The sequence below is a fragment of the Lepidochelys kempii genome, chromosome 6, assembly GCF_965140285.1.
Source record: "Lepidochelys kempii isolate rLepKem1 chromosome 6, rLepKem1.hap1, whole genome shotgun sequence".
Classification (NCBI taxonomy): domain Eukaryota; kingdom Metazoa; phylum Chordata; order Testudines; family Cheloniidae; genus Lepidochelys; species Lepidochelys kempii.
In genome coordinates, this window is record NC_136385.1 from 41,615,377 (window position 1) to 41,635,335 (window position 19,959).

A 19,959-nucleotide genomic window follows, 5' to 3' on the forward strand; every position below is an offset into this window, starting at 1 on the left:
GTGAGCTCAATATCCTCTGCTGCACCTAGTTTCCACTGAGTGCAACAAAGGAGGTGTGACAACTCTTTGATTAGGGGGATATCTAGATGCCAGGTTGCCTCCCTCCAGGTTGCCACCTCAAGATAGCTTAGAGCTGTTTAAGTACTATTTTAAGCTATGCCCTAGCTTTAGATGCCTCTGAAGGCCAACTACCAGCTAGGGATTGCTGAAGTGCATGCAGGTCTGCTTCTACTTGTTCCCCTGTACTGATGGCTGGGCAGGAGATGGTACAGCTGGCTACAGTACTGGAATCCCCAACTATCCGTCCAGGTCCATATACAGCTGAGAGGGTCTGCAGTGGGTCCAAGGACTGAATACAGCATTGTCTACCAGAGAGTTCCTTGGTTTTTTTTTCCCCACAAAGCTCACCTTAATCTGTGCATTCTTTTGTCAGCCTCTGTGTCACTCAGGCTACTCAGCTGTAGGTCATCTCTGAATTCTTCCTGCACCTTGCCCCACACATCCAGCCTCTGTCTAAATTCTGTTGCTTTTTTTCTCCACATCCCTCTGATATGACCCTTCCTCTTTATCCGGACATCAGAAACTCTCATCCAGGTACTCAATGTCTCCTCTTTTGATTACTGCAACTCTAATCTGCCTGACACATAATTTTCCTCCATTTCATACAAAATGCATTGTATCCCCAAGGTCATATTTGCCTGAAAACCTGATAATGTCACCCATATTGTTCTCTCCTTGATCTTTACATTAACTCCCCATTTTCCCCTCACTTTTTGTGACCTTCAAACCACTGCATATCTGTTCTTCTGTGCTTGTCATCTTTTGCCTTCTAGCTGTGCCTCTTATCTGCTTTGTCAATAGTGCTAGCCTTGGAAAATCCATTTGTCCACTTTTCCCACAAATATCTATTTTGTCCACACTGCCTTTACATAAGCAACACTAATTTAATTGCTAATCTAATCTGTAAAGCCACAACCCAAGAGTGGATTATTTTGATAATGATTTAAATCCCGAAGCCAGAAACACTGATTTATATATTTGATTTTAGTCTTGTTTTGTATTTGTATTTTTTAGTTCTTTTCCTAAAGAGAGGTTGATTCTCATTGGTTGGTAACCATTAAAAAATGTTTTTCAACTAACTATGGCCTTTAAATACACTTGGTGCTTTATCCCCTCCGTTTAGCAAATACTATGTCTGCACACATTAAGCAGTTATGTAGCATAACATATATTTATTTTGATGCTTATTTTTTTATTTTTTTTATTGTTAGAAAATGGTGACTAACACATTGATTTTTATTTTATTTTGCCAGTGATGTGTCAAACTGTATTTGGATGGAAATTGGAATTCAATTAAAAAATTGAACAAAAAACGGCATTTTAAATTTTTTTAGTTAAATAAAACAACCTTAGAAGTGCTAGAGATGCATAAGAAGAAAGTGTATCAAAATGTGTTGCATTTAAAACTAATTGATTACTTAAACAGGAACTATCATTAGTAGTTAGTGAAGTGAATTGATTTTCTGGTTACCAACATTTTAGAAGTAGTAGATCGCATCCTCTTTAGTCATAGATATGAAGAGGAAAACAAGTTTTTCTGTTTTTCAACTCCCAGTCTGTTTCTTAATTTTTAACTAAACTAGATGAATAAATTGAAAATATGCCTTCATCTGAATAAGAGGCAACTACTGTCAAAAACTGTTTAGCACTTCAACAAACCCTGGTTCCAGATGCTTAGCCACTCACTTCCACTGGTTCAGTTGTTTGACTTTACTTAAAACTTTGGCAGCAAATATGTATGGCTTGAATATTAATTGAATTTAAATTATTTTAACAGATTATAATAATTTTAGGCCTTAGGATAGAACATAAGAACAGCCATACTGGGTCAGACCAAAGATCCATCTAGCCCAGTATCCTGTCTTCTGACAGTGGCCAATGCCAGGTGCCCCAGAGGGAATGAACAGAACAGGTAATCATCAAGTGATCCATCCCCTGTTGCTCATTCCCAGCTTCTGGCAAACAAAGGCTAGGGACATCATCTCTGCCCATCCCGGCTAATAGCCATTGATGGACTATCCTCCATAAACTTATCTAGTTCTTTTTTTTTGTTTTTTAATGCTTTTATAGTCTTGGCCTTCACAACATCCTCTGGCAAGGAGTTCCACGGGTTGACTCTGTGTTGTGTGAAAAAAATACTTCCTTTGTTTTAAATGTGCTGCCTGTTCATTTCATTTGGTGACTCCTAGTTTGTGTGTTATGAAAAGGAGTAAATAACACTTCCTTATTTACTTTCTCCACACCAGTCTTGATTTTATAGTCCTCTGTCACAGGGGTGGCCAACCTGAGCCTGAGAAGGAGCCAGAATTTACCAATGTACATTGTCAAAGAGCCACAGAAATATGTCAGCAGCCCTGCATCAGCTCCTCCCCCTCCCTCTGCCTGCTCCCAGCGCCTCCCACCCACCAGCAGCCCCACTGATCAGCGCCTCCCCCTCCCCACACCTCCTGATCAGCTGTTTCATGGTGTGCAGAAGGCTCTTGGGAGGAGTGAGGGCATGGCAGGCTCAAGGGAGGGGGTGGGAAGGGCTGGAGTGGGGGCAGGGCCTGTGGCAGAGCCAGGGGTTGAGCAGTGAGCATCCCCCAGCACATTGGAAACTTGGCGCCAAAAGCTCCAGCCCTGCAGTTGGTGCCTATACAAGGAGCCGCATATTAACTTCTGAAGAGCCTGCATGTGCATGGGGCGACCACATCTGCGTGCAGTATTCAAGATGTGGGCGTACCTTGAGTGGTAATAGCTAATTTAGATCCCATCATTTTATATGTATAATTGAGGTTATGGTTTTCAGTGTGCATTACTTTGCATTTATCAACATTGAATTTCATTTGCCATTTTGTTACCCAGTCACCTATTTTCGTGAGATCTGTTTGTAGCTCTTTGCAATCTCCTTGGGACTTGAGAAGTTTTGTACCATCTTCAAATTTTGCCACCTCACTGTTTTACCCCTTTTCCAGATCATTTATGAATATGTTGAATAGGACTGGTCCTAGTACAGACCCCTGCGGGACACCACTATTTACCTCTCTCCTTTCTGAAAACTGACCATTTATTTCTACCTCTTGTTTCCTATCTTTTAAGCAGTTACAGATCCATGAGAGGACCTTCCCTCTTATCCCATGACAGCTTACTTTGCTTAAGAGCCTTTGGTGAGGGACCTTGTCAATGGCTTTCTGAAAATCTAAATACACTGTATTCACTGGATCTCCCTTGTCCACGTGCTTGCTGACCCCCCTCAAAGAATTCTAGTAGACTGGTGAGGCATGATTTCCCTTTACAAAAACCATGTTGATTTTTCCCCCAACAAATTGTTCATCTATGTGTCTGACAATTTTGTTCTTTACTATAGTTTCAACCAGTTTGGCTGGTACTTAACAGCTTATAATTGTGGTGATCACTTCTGGGGCCCCTTTTAAAAATTGGCATCACATTAGCTATTTTCCAGTCATTTTGCACAGAAGCTGATTTAAATGATAGGTTACAAACTACAGTTAGTACTTCTGCAATTTCACATTTGAGTTCCTTCAGAACTCTTGGGTGAATACCATCTGGTCCGAGTGACTTATTACTGTTTAGTTCATCAGTGTGTTCCAAAACCTCCTCTAACAACTTCTCAATCTGGGACAGTTCTCAGATTTGTCACCTACAAAGCATGGCTCAGGTTTGGGAATCTCACTCAGATCCTCAGCCATGATGACTGGTGCAGATAATTCATTTTGTTTTTCCGCTATGACCTTGTCGTCCTTGAGTGCTCCTTTAGCATCTTGATCATCCAGTGGCCCCACTGGTTGTTTAGCAGGCTTCCTGCTTCTGATGTACTTACAAATTTTTTTTGCTATTACTTTCTGAGTCTTTGTCTAGGTTGTTCTTCAAATTCATTTTTGGCCTTCCTAATTATGTTTTTACACTTCTCTTGCCAGAGTTTATGCTCCTTTCTATTTTTCTCATTAGGATTTAACTTCCACTTTTTAGAGGATGCCTTTTTATGTCTCACTGCTTCTTTTACTTTGTTTAGTCATGGTGGCACTCTTTTGGTTCTCTTACTATTTTTTTTTTAATTTGGGGTATGCATTTAAGTTGAGCCACTATTATGGTGTCTTTTAAAATTTTCCATGCATCTTGCAGGGATTTCACTTTTGGCACTGTACCTTTTAATTTCCTTTAACTAACGTCCTCATTTTTGGTGTCATAATTTCAAATTTTTATTTTTAAAATTTTAAAGGTTTATTTTTAAAAAGTTAAATTCATTTAACTTAAATAAAAAAATGATTTTTATCCATCCTGGTCTGCCTTCACTTCATTCATTTGCCTCCTTGCGACCCTCTTCTGTTGTGACACCTGGGAGCAATTAGCTTACTTATGATGGCTAAGTTCATCGGCGGTTGGGTATATCTGATATTAAGGAAGGGTTTTTTCAATTTAAATATTACCAAGTTGTACAGTAGTTAGCCTACATAAGTGATTCCTATTGTGTGATTTTTAGTACTGTTACACTCCTACTGCTGCCCCCTTCCTCCTTTTGTTTCACACTTCTATTGCTTTTGTGAACTCTTTGGGGACGGAGTTTCTCCTTGTGTATTTGTACAGCCTAGCCCATTGGAGCCCAAAGAGGAAGAATGGCCTTAGGGTTAAGACCCTGATTGACTTGAGGATCTGGGTTCTGTTCCCAGCTCTGCCACAAACTCTGTGAGCCTGGGCAAGTCATTTGTTTGCTTCATGGTTACTTCCCCATTTTGAGAATGAATGTGAGATGCTCAGATACAATGGCATTGAGAACCATAAAAAAGCTTATTAAGAAATCATGATTGTGACCTTTCAGCTCCACTGAAATGCAGAGATTTTTCCGCTACTTTTTTTTTTAAGAATTAGATCCCTTTCACATATACAGTCAGGGTTATACCTTAGCTGAGTTATTTTGGATACAAAAGTCAGTGGACAGAGCCCAAGTAAATGTACTACAGCAGGGATTAATCTACTTCATTTATATTGTCTCTTCTGTTTCCAGATTCTATATGCAGTGTTAAATAAAATCTTATTTAGTTTAAGTGCAACTTTAAAAATGTGTGGCAGCAATTAAATGACAGAGAGCTGTCTAGTCTTGAGTGATGTAGCATGGGAAGTGAAATTTAACTTTGCAGTGTTAAGAGTGATCAGAAGGAAGAGCAGGTAGAAGTGTAGAGGTATTTAGAGGGTAAACCCCAAAGGGGAAGATACTTAGGATGGCACAAAGGGCTTGTTAACACTTACATATAAAGTGGGGGTCTTGGTTACAGTATGGCAAAACCATGGATTATTGAAGTTTTTGGCCTGCTTATGCAGACAGTTATTTCCAATCCCCGTAATCAATTTTCTGCTTGGCTTATATTTATCAATAAGCCCTAGATGTACTGGGAAGAAATTAAGGAGAAAAAGTGGTCCAAATGCTGAGATCTGTGGAATAGCCGCACAAGGGGGGGGATGAGGTGTAAGCTTCATTTGCTTTTTCACAATTAAGTTTCTTCAAGCTTTCAAAAAAGTAGAGTCCAAATAAACTTGTACAGTTAGAGGTTGGACTAGATGGTCAGCTTAACTGCATCGTTCATGTGTGTGGATTTTTCACATCCCTGAGCGACATAGCTGGGCTGACTTAAGTAACTACTGCGAATAAGGCACTCAAAAAAGTTAAGTGGTTTTTAAAAAGCTCAAATCTGCTGTTGTGAATGATTGTTTAAACTGATGTCCTGCCCATGTGAACCAGTTTAACCATATTTAAACCACATGAACAGGAGGAGGTTTTAAACTGCCAGACACCTTTCAATAAATGCAATTTGAGCTCAAATATGAATGAGTTGTTTGGGTTTTGATTCTGTTATGCACTTTTGAGTCTACTATGCTGTGGGATCAGGAAATTGAGGGTCAAACTGTTGAGTGCTCTTGATGGCAATCTAGTAATGGATATGAATGAATTTTTCCTTGAAATGACTTGCCAAAGAAAATTCAAAATAAAGTTTAGCCCTGAAATATGGCTTGTTTTTTCCCCACATTAACCAGACTCAGTGGAGCATTTGACCCATTTCGAGGTGAACTCAATTTTGAATTAACATGTTAGATCATCTTTTGAAAAGGTCCTTATGAACTTCAAATTGAGTAACCTGAAAACTAAAATTAGTTGTAGGTACAACTGTTTCTTTCTGTGTTTGGCTTTGCAGGATTTTCCTATTTTTAAAAAAAATTCACCTTCACACAAATAAAAGGAGAAACTGATTAACTGAAGCTCTTACTGCAAGCAGTTATGTTTATGGTTAACTTTTCACACTTCAGTAATTCAATTTTTTAACTGGAATTACTTGTGCGTAAAGTTAAATGTGTAACTGATTGTGGCGTAGGGGCGTCATTGACTATACAGGAGAAAATGACTGTACACAATTACACTGAAGTGGGCTGCTCTTACCCAAGAATGCCTTTCCTGGGAACTGGTTATTCAGCTTGCCTTTCAGGGTAGGTGGTGGTGTCTGACTTCCAACTTTTAGGTCAAACAGCATCAAACTGAGCTCCAGCAGAATCCATGCACTGATAATGGGGAAAGCTTCTCTGCTTGAGGGAAGGATTGATTTTTTTTTTTTTTTGGTACCGCTTGTACTTCCAGTTTCCACTCTGTTACAGTATCAAATAGGAAATAGATTTCAAATTAAGAGTGCTCCTTCAGTCAAAATATATTTAGAAATGTTACTGACAAAGCTGAGAATTAGTTTCAGGTCTGCATAGGAAATAATAGAAGAATTTTTACCTTTAAAATATAACTTAATTTAAAAATTGTAGAATGGGCAGGGACTTACATATTTGCAGTTAGTAGAGACCAATTTGCCCCCTTTGTTGCCTTCTATAGCAAAATAGGGAACTACAGTACAGTAGCTACTGCTCTGAGTGAATGTTTGCCATTTTGAGGTCAAATTGACTTAATTTTTTTAAAGGGTTAAAACGTCAGGAGCACAATGAAGCGTGTCATTTTTCTTACCCCCAAATTTCAGTGATCCTGCACCATGCTATTTGAGTTACATAAGTCTACTGGGTCATTGTTAGGATTTGCTACTGTGGCACAGCCTATCCTCCAACCTAAAAAGGACCCTGTTTCTCTACAGACAGGTTTATAGAGACTAAATCCTCATAAAATAGCACATTTTTGTGCTTGTATAGCACAGTCAGACTAACAAATTTTACTTGGTTTAAATTAACAATAGTGTGATCTAAGCAAACAGTACTTGCCAGGAGCAAATTGTATTCCTATCATGTTGTTTCATAACTTCACTAAGGCAAAAAACAGGTGTCTGTGGCCTAAGCTTTGGTGAAGTTTGTGACTTCATTGTAAATTCCAAATACAAGAAACAAACTTTGTGTATATTTTCTCAGAAGGAGTCCATTTGGAAGTGCTGTAAAACTGAACTTTAAATTTAAAAGCACAAAGCAAGCTAATTAAGTGGTGACTTAAATAGAAACTTTATGATTCCCAGTAAATACGCTGCACTGTAAGTCAGAACTCTGAAAGAGTAGGGATGTGACAAATTAGATTTATGAACACCTCCTGTTTTCCATCACCTGTAGTCAAATAATTTTTAAAAACTATCTACTAAAATGGTTTTGCTTCATGATACTAACCATTTTAGGTATGTTTTAGTTCTGTTTTGGGCTCTTATGGTGATTGTGTCCCAGAATGAATTGCTGTGAATTTGGAGCAGGTTAATGTTGGGGAAGACTCACATTAAAGATCTGTATGTAGAGATGGCAGCACTATCTACCACTGACTTCTCTCTTCTCTACTGTCCCTTCTTCCTGGTGTCAGTATGTCTTCCCTGACATTTTCTTTGTTTTTGGTACTCCATAGAGTTTTAATGAAAATCAAATTTTGCTCATATAGTAAAAGAATTTCAGACGTTATATATCGTTAATATGTAAGTGGCATTATGAAACTTGGTAGCACTGAATGAATAAAAACACTTTAAAATGCATCTTTTTGAAGCTATCATGTGGTCGTAGGAACCTTAATATATGTTTGAAATGCACAGTAAAAAAAAACAAACAAACAAAAAAAACAATGAAACTAAAAAGCTACGGTTCCTGCACTGGCATTAACTCAGCCTTGTTGCACATATAAAGTGTGTTGTTTTTTTGGATTTCTAATTAAAACAATTTTTTTGAGAATTTTGTATTTCCTTGAGGCTTTTAAAATCTCATGCAAATTATCCTAGCAGTAGTTCTTGTTCCTTTCCAGGCCTCAGAATATGGTCTTCCAAGGGGGTCATTATTTCACTGGATTTATATTCTTGGAATAATGAGACTTCAGTGGGGTAATGCACTTTTAAGGGGGTGTGCTTTCTAAAGCACACTAACATGTTGTGCATTAATTGGTTCATGCAGACCCTGCTGGTGTGCTTTATGGTAGTGTTGTTGAAACAATTCTAACATTAAAATGCACTAAAAAATCTTTGGTGCACACCAGCAGGGTCCACACAGACCAATCAGTGTGGTAGAGTGTCGTGTGCCTTAGAAACCACACTTCCATAGAACACATTTCCCATGATGTAGACAAGCTCTGTGACGGGGATGGAAATTGGCTGACTTACACTAAAACAACATTTAGTGTTCAATGTATTGTCAGTATTTGTGCTTCTTAGCTGCTTTGTCATCATCTGCTTTTGTAAGTTTGAATGATGGTATGAAGTGCTGATAGCTGCTGCTCTTCCGTAACCAAGTGTTGTGTGCTACCTATTTTCTTTTCATTGTAATCCTAGGTTGTGCAGGTCTGTATTTTTTTAAACCATCTAATGCCAAGTAAACTTCAGAATGGAAATCCCCATTTGTTCTTTCAAGTTTTTCTAGCGCTGTTGTCTAGTGCTACAGCTCTTAGCAAGCTAATGGTTGTCAAGTATTTAAATATACTAGTATTGTGTACTTGAGGCTGTAAAACATGTCGTTACACTTAAATTTTGAAAAAAAAAAACAGAATACCAAGTTTTTAGTAATAGTTATGGTTGAAAAATAGTTTATCATAACCCCTTTTTTCCCACAGACATAACTTACTGAAACATCCAGTGCTTAGGCTGAAAGTTTCCTTATTTTGTTTCTGACTGAAATTGAACTGTTTTTGGAAAATGTGAGCAAATCACTTCACCTGTTTCGTGTTACTGAAAAGTGGTGCTGGTGAGAACCTTACCTACTGTTAAAAGAAATAACTTCTAAACACACTTGTTTGAACAAAGCAGCCTCAAAATCAGCTGAATTTGTAGTTTAACATAACAGTGGTCCTCACAGAAGTTGGTTTGTTTAATGGCTTTGACTTAACATAGGTATGACAATTTGAAAGTTTGGTACTGAACTTGCTAAGAGGAAAATTGCAGGATGTGCAGTATGACCATGTATTTTTTGCAAGGTTAATTTAATTAACTATTTTTTGGCACTTAAGTTGTATCGTAAAAATAATTAAACTTCAAATTCATGTTCTTTTGCATTTTAAGAACCATAATAAATCAGTTAAATAGAATTACAAATACAGAACATATTTTAGCAAGCTTATGGACTTTGCCACTTTTGTCACTCAGGAGTGTGAAAAAACACCCTTCTGAAGGACAAAAGTTTTTAACAACGAAAAGCGCAGGTGTGGACAGTGCATTGTTGACAGGAGCTGTGCTCCTGGCGATGAAGCTACCACCCCTCTTTGAAGGTGGTACTCTTAGGGATAGAGTGGCTACACAGCACACCTTACAATGACACGGGTGCAGCAGCACAGCTGTGCTGTTGTAAGGTGCGCAGTGTAGACATAGCCTTACACTATCATATTATTTATTTAACTTCTTGTTTGGGCAGTGAGCCATCAAATTTTGAAGTTTGCCATTGGGAAGTTGGGAAATACATTTTAATGTTTCTGTAGGAAAACTTGCTTTTCATTAAAATAATCATTTTACTTCAGTTGTTTCAGTGTAGCAGCGGAGATCAGAAATTCCAAGATGTGAAATGCTGTATTTTCAAAAGACATTAAACTTATGCTGTAGGTAGTATTGGACTCTTCAGACTCTTACAGGCACTTATGCTCCTACTTTGTTTTTTTTTTTTTTTTTTCTAGGCTGCTGAATATGTTCCAGAAAAAGTGAAGAAGGCTGAAAAGAAATTAGAAGAGAATCCATATGACCTTGACGCTTGGAGCATTCTCATTCGAGAGGCACAGGTTTAGTGACATAGGATTACATTTCCTTATCTATGGGTCCACTCACGCTATGTGGTTCTGGAAGTCAATATAAACATTTACATAAATCATAATATTGTAAATGCTGTTTGTTGGTTTTCAATTTTTTAGAATCAACCTATAGACAAAGCACGGAAGACCTATGAACGCCTTGTTGCCCAGTTCCCCAGTTCTGGCAGATTCTGGAAACTGTACATTGAAGCAGAGGTTAATATTTTAACATTCTTTCTTATATAACACTTAATAGGAATTTACGTTTACATTCTATGATAAACATAACTGAAGTTAGGCACATAAATCCAGGTAAAGGAGGATTTTAAAGATATCTTGCCTTTATTTTGTAAAATAGGTGCAAAAGAGCAATTAAAATGAATTCTCGAGTATTTGGGTCTTTTTATGAGCTGATGATTGTTGCATTATGGAATTGCAACAACATTAAAACCGTTTCAATGGTGTTGGAGTGCTTTAGCCTTTTATTTACTTGTCGTGTCAATTTATTGCCTCCTGTGTCATTTATTTAGAGCTCATTTTTTTGCTCATATGTACAAACTGATTTGAATTACTTTCTGTGAATGTTTGAATCTTTAATATTTTTGCTTCCTAGGATATTTTGAGTGTCTCTGAAATAGTCTTTTCCAGGGAGGGTGTGGGAAGGAAGATTATTTCTGATGTGAAATGTCTTGAAAATGCATAGTTAATCCATAAATATTGACTAAACTATCAAAAGTCCAACTAACTTACATAACTATTTTTATATGTATAAATAGTAGCTGTTTTTTGTTCCAGTTGGCTAAGCCCAAAGATCAATCCAAACAGTCTTTATTTCATGCCATGCCATGAAATTATTTGTATGGGTATTTTGATTATATTTTTTTTAACTTTCTGTAGGTAATTGATAGTTTATCCTGATACACATGATTTTCACTGGCATTCTTAAGCTATAAATTTTGATAAATATAGACAAGTCTTTTATTAAACTCCTCTAATGCAGGGAATTGCTGTTCCTCAGGTGATAAATGAGCTAGTTTAACCTCAGAACAAATAAATGTCTGCAGATTGGTGAGTAGGAATCTGAGTGGCAAACCACATCGCTTAATCCTTACTATTTCATATAAGTTGTGTCCAGATTAGCTGCGACACTAGATAAACGTTTTAAAGGTAATGCAATAAAACTAATGAGTCCGTTGTAACTGAAAATCTTGCATACTGTACTTGAATTACTGCTTATACTTACGTGTAAAATATGTAACATAAATTCCAATATTCACTCTGTTTACATATCCTATAATTGGCACTGTTTCAATCATATGTAGAAGTTAGTGAGGTATCAGCTGATAGGACATGTGTGGGTGTGTGTACTCTAATACATTCATGTGTGGGTATCTCCTATCCAGTCTTAAGGTTAGATCTTGCAACTAAGTCCATCCTCTGCAACCATGCAGATCTAAGTTGCAGGATCAAGACCATAGCCTCAGGACTTCATCATCAGAACTCGCTCTCTGGGATCATTAGTGCCTATTTAGCACTGTTATCATTCACTGGAGATGCCCCTGACTTAAGAGATGAATGAGACCTGATCTGTGCTGCTTTTTGGGTCACCAGGAGCCATTTTTGTATTAAAGCAAGAAGCCTCAAGCCACTTCTGTATTGGATCTTCTGCAGAAGTGGCCTGACAGAAATACTCTTGCCATTTATTTAATGCCGTACCTTTTAACTAGTGAACACGTTAGTAGTGTATATATAAGCACAAATACTATTGTAGCGTAAACAATTTAGGATACAGCTACCTCTCTGGTGATATTTCAGTAACATACTATATAATAACTTGGGAGGGAATGAGTCTGCATTGAGTTAACTATAGCTATGAATACAGAGGGTTTAATTACTCTTGACCTGTAGGATAAATGGAGGATAGAATTAAGTCTTTCAAAAAGATGAAGAAAAACAAATGTGGTTTAGTATTTTGACAGAGGTGTCTTGAGCATGTTACATTTTAAGCTTGATTTCTCTTAAATCAAAGTTAAGTTTTTTAAAACAAAATTTTGATTTTAAATTTGAACCTATTCTCTTCTCGTAACTTTCTCTGCACTAACCTATATAGTTAATGATATAAGTGAAAAACCTGCATTGTTCATTTCTACCTGAACAATTCTATCTGCTAATGTGTAGACTTCAGTGTAATAAGTTAATTTGCTTCTTTTTCTTTTCCCTTCTGACTTCATTGACAAGAATCAACATACAAATTGGATTACTTGGCAATACTGCCAAAATGTTGCTTTAAACTGCATCATGTATGCTATGAACAGACAGCTTCAAAAAGTAACTGCAAAATTATACATGTTTCTAACAATGTAGTTGAACCTAAATTAACACTGACACAAACTCATTTTAAAGGTGACCTGAGATAGGGGCTAGAAGAATTGATTTGTGGATTCTTTTCTTATTGCTTTATATTGTACAAAGAAAACCCTGAAAGGGTTTATCTGAAACCCTTTCTGCTTTGTTTATTGCTTTAGACATATCAGACACATCAAATTTAGTCTTCTTACCTTGGTGGAGGCTTTTCTTGAATGATCCAGAAATGTGAATAGGGAATTCCACAGCCCTGACCAGAAGCGGGTGGGCATGTTGAAACTTCATCAAGAGGAGTTCTTAATGAGCTGCATTCCCATGGTATTTTAAATCCTAAACCTACTAATTGTTCAGTCATCCATAACCTGCATTTTTTCTGGAAGACCAGACCTGAATTTCTAATGTGAAAACACAAACAGATTTTTTTTCATCTCAAATTAAAACACAGTTTTCATTGTTATCTTTTATACATCACAGAGAAGCAAAGAGGGTGACAAATAATTTTCTCTTGCTTTCTCACTTTTAGCAGTAGAGAGAGTCTTTCTCTTAAGAGTTTGACAGAATGATATAGGAAAAAACTTAGGAACCAAATATTTAAGTGTTGTGTATTGCATAGGGAAATAAGTTAGTGTGAAGATTATACCCTCTGGGACCTGTTAGCGTTAGTGTGGAATAGCTATATTCAGCTATTTTCTTTATGAAAATTCAGCTGTCTTAAATATTAAGAATTTTTAAAGCTCCCGTTAGCTGATTTCAGGAATTGACCTCTTTTATGTCACTTTTTATACCTTTGAGTAGAAAGCAATTCAAATTAGTCTTCAGCATTGATATTTTAGTGTGATAGACAAATGTGAGACTGTGTGATTGACAAATCCTTTTCTCCCCTACTTCATTTTTCTCTGTCTTGTAATTTTTGGAGAGAGCTATAAAACCTACTAAAATATTTACCTTTATTAACTTCAGTATTACATGTTTTTGCAGTGCTGTCCTGTCATTTTGTGTTCAAGTGTGTTCTCTGGTGGACTATAGTAGCATATTATATGAAGCAGTTTTCATCACTTACCTATGGTAACATTTATTGCCAGAAAATTGGAAAATAAATGTGCTGCAGTAAATTGGATACTTCACAATACCATTTTTTGGTATGTTGAACGCTGCTGTGGGCTTTTATGAAAACTACTGACTTTGTAGTGTGTGAATGAATCTGAACATAGGTTTGGACTTAATCTGAGTTGAGTACACTTCCTCTCTGATTCCCTTCACTGATGGGAGACAAAACTACTACTACACAAAAATATAAACCTTTAGCAGTGAAAACAGCCTGCTTTTCACCTTGGTTCCTATTTCTGCAGTGACTTCAAGAAACGGTTGGGTGTGGGACTGAAGGGGAGGGGCAGTTATTAGCAATAGAAGAAATAACTCCATCTGCAAAAACAGTTTATCAGGCGGTGGTGTTGAACCACTTACGGTCTGTGACCATACGGTTTTGTTTAGGGGTTTTATGTAGGCTATCCTCTACAACCTGTTTTGTAGCAAGTTGAGAAAAAGGCACTTGCTAATATATACTGTATCTTTTTTGAAAATTATTTATATGGCACAGTAATAGCCACTGTAGTGATGAGAAATTTATCTTTTTCCAGTTGCTTAACATTAAAATAGTTGGTTATCCCCCTTGATGCCTTTTTTGGCAAAAAGGCCACTCCCACCAACCTGCTTGCATAAATCCACAAAAATGCCTCTGTTTACAGTTTTAAGGGAGCACGTTACAAGTCTCAAACATCCACATATGCTATACATCCTAAATTAATAGTTCAGTGATCTGGATTCTATTTCTGCCCAGCTGACTTGATGTGCCATCTTGGGTAAGTTATTTAAACTCTTTCCTGCCAGTAAAGTGGGGATACCTACCTCACAGGGTTGTTGTGAGGCTTGTTTATAGAACAATGAGGTGCTATAGATGTGCAAAATATGTATGTTCTGATGAAGTACACCATGTGGGCCCATGAAACCTAATGCATAATATATATCCATGATCTCTGATTTTGATCCAGACGGCTAGATGACCCACTTATTTGTAGATCGTTATTTTTAGAATTAGTTTAATTATCTTTTTGAGACACTTGAAAAATTTACATGGTTGGCAGTATCATAAATGTTTGAACAGTAGAGCAGTGAACACTTGTATGAAACGTGTAGTTACCTTTTAATTTTCAGAAATTTCCCTGCATTCCTAGTTTCCCATGGAAAAATGGATCTGCAGAAAATCCTTTTAATCAATTCGTTAGAAATATCTATACTTACAATATTTTAGAGAAGTAGTATTACTCTCATTCTAATTCTGACACTTGAAATGATATCTTTGAAAGATTTTAGGATCCTGTGCTATAGTCCTTGGATGCTCTGGGCAAGTTTACACCATGCTAACTTCATTCTTTCATGGGTTTATTTCAGTATCTCCTTGTTCATTCTTTCTGCTGTTGGGAGAGGTCAAAAAGTTTGCTATAACAAGATATTTAAAAATCACAACCACAATACAGTTCCGACAAACACGTAAAAAAAACCCAGAAACTAATAAATGCAAAGCTAGTCCATGTGCTTGTAAGGTATTTCAGCTGTTCATGTATTTTCACTGTTATAAATTTCTCAAGTTTGAATTGCGTGTAATTGCTTGCACTAAAGAAAAAAAACTTTTTATAAATAGAATAGAAATATTTGTAATTTTAATATGAACATAGTTTATTTTATATGTAGTTTAATAGCAAGAGATGTGGTACAAGAACTCTTTTTATGGGAAGATGGGAGAAGGAAGAGGGCTTGAACTATATAACAAAAGGCTAGGATTGACGCCTTTTGCATTTCCACATAAACATATACATGAGTATCTTTAACTCGTGTAATTTAGTTTGGTGTGAACACTAGCCAGAATGTATCATTTCAATATATTTGTACATTTAAAAAATGTAACTTTAATAAAATCATTTAGAAAAATGATTGGTTTTGTTTAAAATGTTTTTTCTGCTTGACAGTATTTTCTTATTCCTAATACTTTGATTTGGGGCTGGAGAGGGAAATTGTGAATACAAACTTTCAAAATCAGTGTCCTGTTTGGAAAATTGAACTAATTTCTGTCAGGATGAAGCTGATGTGACCTAAAGTCAAAGTAGACTTCTCCACTACTGATATTCCTTTATTGGCAACACCTTACCTGAATTAGACATAACTACTGTTTGATAAATTTATGTAAACACTCTTATAGTAATTGAAAAATATACCCATATAAAACTTGCTGCTCCAGTTACCTAAGCATTTTTCTTGGTCAACTTTTGTTGCTGAGAGAGTATGTTGTACAGAGTTTCTGCCCATCCTAAACGTTGGAAACTTCTGTCCTAAGCTTTTAATCTTTACAACTGTACTACTTGTGATCTTTTCTTATTCTTACGGACTTGTTCCTTTCTTGTTAATAAATGTTGTTCTATGTCTGTGTGATTATTGTAGACTTGTACTAGAAATCAAATGCAATTTGTCCCTCTCCTGTCCCTTCTGCCCAATATGTAAATATAAGGGTGTGCAATTTACAAAGTGAACAGAACATGTTTTTAGTTGTGAAGTATCAGAAATACTTTTCCACACAACCATAACTGATAAAATGTTTCTGACTTAAAATAGATACACAATATTGAAGTGGAAGACTATGTATTTATCTGCCTTCCATAAATACCAATTACTACATAACTGTTCATTGAACAAATTTTAATAATGAAAAAGGGGATAGACAATATTTCTAATATTAATGGTGAAAGGACAAGATATGATCAAAGAATCACTATGGCTTTCTTTTGTAGTATGTTGTCATTTTCACATGAAGAAATGGGTTATTCGCTCTTCTCTTAACCGTATTCTTTCCACTTGGTGTGGCAGTGGAAATGTTCCCTTCATAAGGGTTGGCTAGCTGAACACTGTTCCTAAAGATATCTACATTCTAGATCAATTAGAACCGAACATACTACAGTAGAAATGTTACACCTCCATTAGCTTCATCTTTCTATTCTGATTTTAATAGGAAAAACATAGCATTTAGCTTTCCTCACTGGGTACAATTTCCAAAAGCTTCTAAGACCCCCTTACAGAATTTATGTAGACAGTAAAAAGAAAAGGAGGACTTGTGGCACCTTAGAGACTAACAAATTTATTTGAGCATAAGCTTTCGTGAGCTACAGCTCACTTCATTGGATGCATCGAGCTGTAGCTCACAAAAGCTTATGCTCAAATAAATTTTGTTGGTCTCTAAGGTGCCACAAGTACTCCTTTTCTTTTTGCAGATACAGACTAACACGGCTGCTACTCTGAAACCTGTCATTGTGTAGACAGTGAAAAGTTTAGCCATTATACTACTTTTTTGATACATCAATGTGCTAATACTACTTCTGACTTTTCTGTAGTTAGGACAAGTTAAGCCTCTTTCTGCTCCCATTTGCAACAGACTTTCAGTATAGTATAGAACTTTCTCTGCCCTGCAGTGTTTATGGGTGGGTCTGTTGACTTGAACCTGGACCAAAGGGACCACTATAGCCAGCTTTCTTCTTATTTTGTCTTTGCCCTCATTTTTGTACCTCACTCCAGTTATCAGCTAGTCAAATCTCTCTCTACTCCTTGGACTACTTCCAGAAACTTACTGTATATCATTACTATTTCTTTGCACACCTGTCGTGCTAAAAATATGTAGGTAATAGCCCCATTACATACTAGAATAGTGCAAGTTTTCTTATATCTCAAATCCTTGCGGACTGTGAATTACCTGTTGAAGGGAACACAGTGGCCTCTCTCTGCCAGTAACTTATGACCAGTCATGTGATTTACTGTATTCAGTTATGGCATTCATTGTAGGATATGACTATGCTTGTTTAAAATTGAACATCAGAATCTTTTTCCTAGCTCCAGTAAGCTTTGCCAATCTTTGTGCCACATGATGTCCCGTGTCCAGTGACCGCCAGCTTGTAAAAAGTTTGCGGTGATGTATCAGGTAGTTGATGATAAAACATTTGTTATACTATTATGAGATTAAAAACATAATGTTTGTCAGACTTCCTTTAAAAATATATATAAATATAGGCAACTCCTACATGAGAAGAAATGGCAACGTATGTGTGCAGTGATTGTGTACACATTTATATACAAAAAGCAAGCAAACATCTTTATATGTATCAACATAGTTTGTGTTTATGAAAGCTGATTATATTTTGTAAATTTCTTGCAAAATTCAGTGATCTTATCTCAATCTATTTGTAAATATTTACATTATGGTAATTGGATTGGGGCTTATAGTGCTTTTGTTTCTCTGATCAAATTAGCTAACTTTTTGTAAGTATGGACACACTTTGAGTGCAATATGGCTGCTTGTGCCATCAGAAATTTGGTCAAGTGTATTGTCAACAAACTTATATTTGAGCACCTGCAAGCCATCTGCATTAGGCTGACAGTTTTATTGTGAATAATCCCAAACTGATCCTCTGAATAAATTACACATCTTAAGTGTTAAGTGTCGTGACTTGTTGAACATCTGCATTTTTTTGCTTCCCATTTGATGTAGATTCTAAGTAGCTTAAATAAGCAGTATCTCTTCACACAATGAGCTTCCTAATTTGGTGCAATTCAGTCTCTCATCAGTTCCCTCATATCTCCTATTAGTCCATGAGATGGAAAACAGGAGAATTTTAATGTGGAAATCTAGTTTATTAGAGGAACACATTTTGCTTCACTTAAAGAAAATTCCATTCATTGGTGTGGGGAGTAACTTCAGTTACAAAATGCTGGTAAATAAGGTTCTCACCTAAACCCTTGTACAAAATTCATAGTAAAAGACAGTCTGAGACTTTGACACCAGTTCATCTGTTGTAGTAATATTTTTATATATATTAAGATACATTAGTGTGAAGGGTTAGTTTGTTAGGTTTAAGTGAGAGGCTTCATGTTGCTAACTGGTTTTGTAGTTCGTCTGTTTACTCACACTTTTATGTTTTGGACAACTTTACTCAGGTCTCTCTTCTAGAAGTACAAGATTTCAAACTCATGAAGTTCTGTCACTCTCATTACTGTACAAAATCAACAGTTCTGTAGAATGAGACTGGGTCACTAATGGTTCCTAAAAATTGTTGGAGGATGTGTATAAGGATGTAATCCTGCCAGTACATAAATGTGTACTTATCTTTATGCAGATGAGTAATCTCATTGAGCTCAATAGGACTACTTACATGCATAAAGTTAAGCATATGCTTAAGTATTTGTAGGATTGGGCCCTTACTTGCTTGAAAGGGATGCTTTCAGTGACTCTCAAAATAAAATTTAGATTTTTCTTTACTACTCTTTGGTTTGGAGGAAAATAACTTTTCCCTGTTTTACCAAAGGCAAGGCACAAACACAGCTTCCTTTCTGTTTCTCCCATCTCCTTGCACATCTTCCCCTTACTTTCCTCCAAAACCAACAGACTTGTGAATAAGCATTACATGGGTAGTATCTGCCAGAGTCAGTGGAGTGCAGGGAATGAATTATCCTCATCTGAGAGAGTTAGGTTTCTCCTATACAGTTGTCGACAGACTCTAGAGCAGCAGTGAAAAACGTGATTTACTTTCTTCTACACAAGGAACATGGAAGTTTTTGAGCAAACTAAATTTAAAGATGATTTGGAAAAAGTAGGGTTATGCCTTACTTAAATTTTTATTTTTCAAAAACAATTTTGCTTAATTTTTGAATAGAAAAATTAGATCTTGCCCACAGTGTCCATTTTGGAATGCACAGTGGGTGCCTGGAAAGCATATGTTTGTCAGATAAATTGTGCAAGTGAAATCTACAAGAGGAAGTGGCTTTTATTCAGGCATCTTAACTTCTATTTTGTAAATACCTATTTAACTCAAACTACTTTTAGAATAGTTATTTGCTGTTAAAGATTCAGCATCCCTGTCCTTTCAATTAAGGGCTGTGATAGCTATTTAAGACATAGTTGAGCAAAAACACAGTGAAGAAGTGACATTTCTAATACTTCTAAGGTAAACAGGGTCCTCCCTATATTTCCTGAGTAGAGGGGGGTGGGGGTGGGGATTAAGGTTGTCTTTATACCTAAAGAAGCCAATAGGAGTTGAACTTTTTTTCCCATTTTTTGTACATAATACCCAAAGTTTAGTTCAGTTTCTGGTTAAGTGGTGTGTGTGTGTGCGTGCATATGCTGTGGGTATGTATGGTTAAAAAATTAAAACCTTCCATTGGCCCCTACCCTGCAAAAAGAACTGCTACCTTTGTGGAGTCTTAAGGAATCTTTTTGGATTTCTGTGTTGGTAAATCCATTT

General features: G+C 36.5%; 1 protein-coding gene across 4 annotated transcripts in view; it reads left to right on the forward strand.

Moving 5' to 3' along the window:
* CSTF3 (cleavage stimulation factor subunit 3) overlaps positions 1-19,959 on the forward strand; it is a 136,670-nt gene that overhangs the window by 64,046 nt on the left and 52,665 nt on the right. For 2 of the 4 annotated variants that reach the window (XM_073347707.2, XM_073347710.2), the window contains 3 exons: positions 10,151-10,252; positions 10,382-10,477; positions 12,500-12,589. In XM_073347707.2, coding sequence (XP_073203808.1) covers positions 10,151-10,252; positions 10,382-10,477; positions 12,500-12,589 — 288 coding nt within the window. Of the gene's footprint in view, positions 1-10,150; positions 10,253-10,381; positions 10,478-12,499; positions 12,590-12,821; positions 12,944-19,959 lie in introns of those variants that run through there. The other 2 variants (XM_073347709.2, XM_073347711.1) reach the window with 2 other exon arrangements.